General features: G+C 44.5%; 1 protein-coding gene across 1 annotated transcript; it reads right to left on the reverse strand.

The window, feature by feature from the left end:
• Positions 1-175: 175 nt before the first annotated feature.
• On the reverse strand, positions 176-4,680 carry LOC138860897 (uncharacterized). Its single transcript, XM_070119414.1, has 5 exons — positions 4,636-4,680; positions 4,003-4,534; positions 3,098-3,738; positions 891-2,599; positions 176-791 (listed from the first exon to the last, which is right to left on the reverse strand). The coding sequence occupies exons 1-5, from the start codon at positions 4,678-4,680 to the stop codon at positions 236-238; spliced, it is 3,483 nt and encodes a 1,160-aa protein (XP_069975515.1). The 3' UTR covers positions 176-235.
• Between the last annotated feature and the right edge of the window lie 320 nt (positions 4,681-5,000).

Consider the following 5,000-nt stretch of genomic DNA (forward strand, 5'->3'; position numbering starts at 1 on the left):
TATATATATATATATATATATGTATATGTATGTATATATATGTAAATTTACATTTATATATATGTATATATGTAAATTTACATTTATATATATGTATATATGTAAATTTACATTTATATATATGTATATATGTATATATATATTATATATATATATATATATGTGTGTGTGTGTGTAATAATAATAATAATAATAAAAAGTTTATTAAGTAAAGTTTTAGTTATGTGTAAAATTGTTACTTTACAAAGTTATCATTTAAGTGTCTAATACAATAGGGAATAGTAGACATATAATATCTGGATGTATGACACTTTGGTTCACATAATTTATTGTTAACATCCTCATGATTGAGGATTGACGCGTCGGGAAGCAGGTGCCGATGTCTCGTAGATGTAAAGATATGTGCGAATTTTTTTGTTAGGGATTTTCTCCGGTCTTCTAAAGATGGTATCTGCAGTTGGTTTAGTGCCTCTGTGTATGTGGTGTAGTTTGACCCGAGAATGATATGTAATGCTCTTTTCTGAAGTTTTTCCAATTTTATTTTTTCAAAGTTGGTAATGGACGAATGCCAGACTGGTGCAGCATATTCACAGACTGGTCGAAGGAGAGTCGTCCATATGCGGAGGAGGTCTTCTTGGGATGCACCGAAAGATTTTAATTTGGTGTTGGCGAACCACTTTAAATCGTCACTAAAAACTGTTCCCAATAGATTCACCTCTTTGGCCCGAGTTACGAGTTCTTCGCCTATTTTTAGAGTACTACCACTGTCGGCTAATTTGTTAAATTTAAATTTTGTTTCTGTTTATTTATTGGTGTTGTCAGTCATTTTGTTAGATGAAGCCCACTTTGACACTTGTTTAAGGGCGTCTTGTAATAAGGCGTTTCCTTACCCTGGTTGATGTGTTAGTGCAAGTGTCATGTCGTCCACATATTTGTAGATCTTCACGTGCGGAATTTTGTCATGTACCATTATCAGGAACAATAAGGGGTCGAGGACAGTTACTTGAGGGACACCGCAGTGAAGATCAATTTCATCGGATATTTGGTTGTTTGCACGAGTCCTCAAGGAGCGAAGGTTGATGAAGGAAGATATCCACTTCACCCAGCCCTTGTGGAAACCCATAGAAATCATTTTCTTAACTAATGTGGTGTGGTCGATGAGATCCAATGCTTTCCTCAGGTCGATGGTGACGGTAGTGACCTCGAGTATTTTGTCTACATTTGAAGTGATATAATTGATCAGGTCAACTAGGTAGTGGACTGTGGATCTATCCTTGGTATTTCCAAATTGGCGATGATCTAATTTGTGGGCGAATATTTTCCACAATTCTTTAGCAATTATTCTCTCGAGTATTTTGCAAGGAATAGGTGTTAATGATATGGGCATAAGGCCATCGAGAGAATTAGGTGGACTTGTTTTGGGAATTGGGACTGTGATAGCACGCTTCCATAGGTCAGGCACCACGCCCTCAGTGATGGAGCAGTTAAAGATGTCGCAGAGGGGGGTGGCGAGCTCAGGAGCGAATTCACGTAGTAACCTCGGCAGGATGTCATCAGGAGATTTGCTTTTTGCTATCCTTCTTAAGTGTTGGTACACGTCGTATTCGCTAACGATTGCTTGCAGAGGGCGCGAAGTTAAGTAAGTTGGTAGCTCTGCTGATTGTAGTGGTGGGAGTAGCTTGTTGATGTTCGCAAAGTGACAGTTGATGATGTTAACAGCGCTTTCTGTCGAGTCGGCAATTTCGCTGATGTGAGAGAGGTAACTGTCACTTCTTTTGTCACCGATTAAATTCCGAATATGGCTATACCACGATTTGGGATTTGCGTCACTGATTTTATCAATTATTTGCTTATGATAATTTTTCTTAGCCCATCTTATCTCTTGTCTAACCTTTTTTGCCAAGTACTTTGTTGCATCGATGTTTTTTGTTTTGTAAGCTTTTTGTCTTGCCAGGATAAGGTCTTTGATCCTGTTGGTGACCCATGGTCTGTCCTGATGGTGGGTGGAAGTTCTTTTTAAGGGGAAGCAGTTGTCAACTTGGTTCCAGACTGATTTATAAAAAAAAAGTTGGCATTTAGTGTTCGAGTCGGGGGCGTTGAGAACGTCGGCCCAGTCATGATGAGTAATCCATGATCTGAACTCGCGGATTTTAAAATCAGGGAATCTACGAATAAGTTTTGTTCCCTTTAATTGTGTGGGTGCCTGGTATTTCTTTGGTACCCAGAGCAGCGACAAGTGATCACTATTGCCTAAAGGGGGCAGGGAAGTTGGTCTTTCATAAAAATGCTCTTTATTTGTTATGATTTTGTCTAAGATATTTTTCCCACACGTGGCGAATGACACAACCAGCTTAAAATTCAGTACAGAGGTGATTTCATAATCAGAAAAAGTGTTCAGGTCGCCAAGAATTACAAAAAAGGGATTTCCGTACTTTGCTTGGAGGATGAACACATTTCCTATTATGTGTTTTCTGAGGCTTTCTTCGGTAGGTGCCCTTGGGGGGAAATATATCCCGCAGATTACCAGCACACTGATTTCTCGAGGCAGCCATGTAGGTCTAAGCGAGCCATGATGTTTCAAGGTCGTCACTTGGTGGACAGATGGATTTTATAGTGTTGCAGGGGATAGTATCTTTGATGTAAATTCGAACACCACCACCATTTCTGCCCTGACGAATTTTGTTAAACAAGTGGTACCCCTGTATGGTTCCGATGTTTAATGTATCGTCTTTGAACCACGTTTCTGTGATTACTGCAATATCGATAGTATTTTGTTTCATTATGACGTCAAGTTCGTCCACTTTGTTTGTAAGGCAGCATGCATTTGCAAGATAAATGCTGGGAAGTGTTCTGCGGGGTCTTGCGTTAGCTGGCGCTATTGTTGACGAGTCATTTTGGTCAAACATCCCGCTCGGATTGCGAGGTTTTGTACTTGTTTCTATTTAAAAAGACTCACGGGGCTGGGGAAGGAATCTGACTTCAGAAATTCATCAGCTACAAGTGCCTTGCCTTTAAGAGAAACAGTGAAGCTGGCATAATATGAATGACTCATTTTTGTTTTGAATGCATTCACATCGTCCACCTCAGGGAAGTTAACGAGTAGATGATTCTCGATATCTGCTTTCTCAGTGTCTGTGTGGCAGTTTGTTATGTAAAGGTACACCTCTGGTTTAGCTGCCCCCTGTAAAGGTTTATTGATAGATCTTTGTTCTATTTTGTCTTCTTTTTTCTCTTTTCTTTTTTCCACGAGAGTAAACCCATCCGCATCCACATTGCTTGGATTAGACGTTTCGTGTCTTACATGGTTGTGACTGTCGTTATTATTTATCACAACAGGAGCCGTGTTACTACTGTCGGGCTGGGGAACCCCGGGCACGTGGTGGTACTTTGCATCACTCCACTCGCGGTTCAGTGCGGTTGGTGGAGGGGGAACTGTGTTTTCTGGCTTGTCGTTTTCCCTTCTGTTGTTCCGCTTGTTTCTGCTCTTGCTATTTCTAGTGTTGTTGCGCGTGGGCGTCACCTGTGTTTCTTTGTTGCTCATCTTCTCTGTTGCTGATGAATGTGGGGGTCTTGAGGGGGGATTTTGACGCCGGGCCGGCCGAGGAGGAATGCGCGGCTCGCTTGCGTCAGCAGGGTCGCGCGCCTGCAGTGCCGCATAACACTGGCCGGTGATGACGTCAGGTTCGGGTGGCACTGGGTTAGTAGTTGCATTACCCGGGGGGGGGGGGGGACGTGGAGCTGGGGTTCACGAGGGGTTCAGGGCTAGGGTTCTTAAGAGGTTCCGGGCTGGGGATCGTATGAGGTTCGGTGTGGGGAGGTGGGAGTGTCGATGGATGTGTGAGAGGTTCGGTGGGGGAGTTAAGGGGGGGGATTGGAGAGCAGAAGGGAAAAAGGTTGATAGCAAGATGTGTCTGGGGAGGCTACGTTGTCAGGAGGAATCTGGTAGGGAGGGGGGGGAGAGACTAGACGTGTCGGACAAAGATTTGATGCTGTCAGACCTACCGGACTTCCGTGCTGGTGAACGCCACGGCATACCTTCCTCATTCTCAAAGAGACTGTTGAGGGTTGCTTGTTGCTTCATAAACATTACCATTAACACATCGACTTTGTTTTGAAGCACATTAAGCGAGTTACCGGACGTAGGGTCGGCTGGCACTGTGTGTGTTTGGGTTCCCTCACTTTTCGTTTTGGTGAAAATTTTTGTGAAAGGCGTCGATATTTCTTGCTTTTTGACGGGTGGGATCTTGTCGCTTGGCACCTCTGTTGTTGATGCGATGATATTCTTATTGTCTACCAGATCGTCAAGCATGGTATGCACTGTTACATTGATCATTCTTTTCGTGTCACGAGTTGTGAGTCTGGGTCGCCTTGCATCGGACAGCTCAATTACAATATTGTGTGCTTCCGCGATGTCCTCGGGAGCGTAATGAATTTTGAGTTGTTCACAAAGCAACATCCTAGCCCACAACCTTTTGGTCGCAATGAAGCACAAAATCGTATTTAGAACAATTGTAAGGCTGCCGAAGTTGTAAATCTGATCGTTTGTTTCACTGTCAACACTGTTTTTACACTGCTTTCACTTGCACTGTTTGCTGGTTCGGATGTTTCAGTTTGTATTGTAAACCCCACCCTTACCCTGGTGGGGAAGGGGCCCGACGCCCTGGGCACAGGGGTGGCCATATGCCTGGTCGCTAGGGAGCCCATCACCCTGGCAAGGATCCAGTCTTGACCCGGACTACGGCGGGGCCCGCTTCCTTGGGCAGAGGTCCTGGCCATAGTCCTGGCCGGAGGGGAGCCCGTCACCCTGGGCAGGGGGCTCGTTTCCCTGGGCCGAGGGTCTCCTGCAACTCTGGGGACAGGAGCTCGGGATAGCTCCCCGAGAGAGCGCCAGGGAAGCCCCCTGGCTAACCCCTTGTTGCCTAGGGGAGGCAGTCAGATTCCCCTCTGACCTTGCGGGCCCATTGGTAGCCATGGGTGAAGTTGGTGCTTTGACTGCTGCG

Source organism: Penaeus vannamei, unplaced genomic scaffold (assembly GCF_042767895.1).
Source record: "Penaeus vannamei isolate JL-2024 unplaced genomic scaffold, ASM4276789v1 unanchor188, whole genome shotgun sequence".
Classification (NCBI taxonomy): Eukaryota; Metazoa; Arthropoda; class Malacostraca; order Decapoda; family Penaeidae; genus Penaeus; species Penaeus vannamei.

Coding starts and splice junctions, on each gene's coding strand:
- LOC138860897 (XM_070119414.1), bottom strand. CDS start 4,680: ATGGCCACCCCTGTGCCCAGGGCGTCGGGCCCCTTCCCCACCAGG. Junction 2,600..3,097: donor ATATCGAGAATCATCTACTC/GTTAACTTCCCT, acceptor TAAAATCCATCT/GTCCACCAAGTGACGACCTT. Junction 792..890: donor GCACTAACACATCAACCAGG/GTAAGGAAACGC, acceptor AACAGAAACAAA/ATTTAAATTTAACAAATTAG.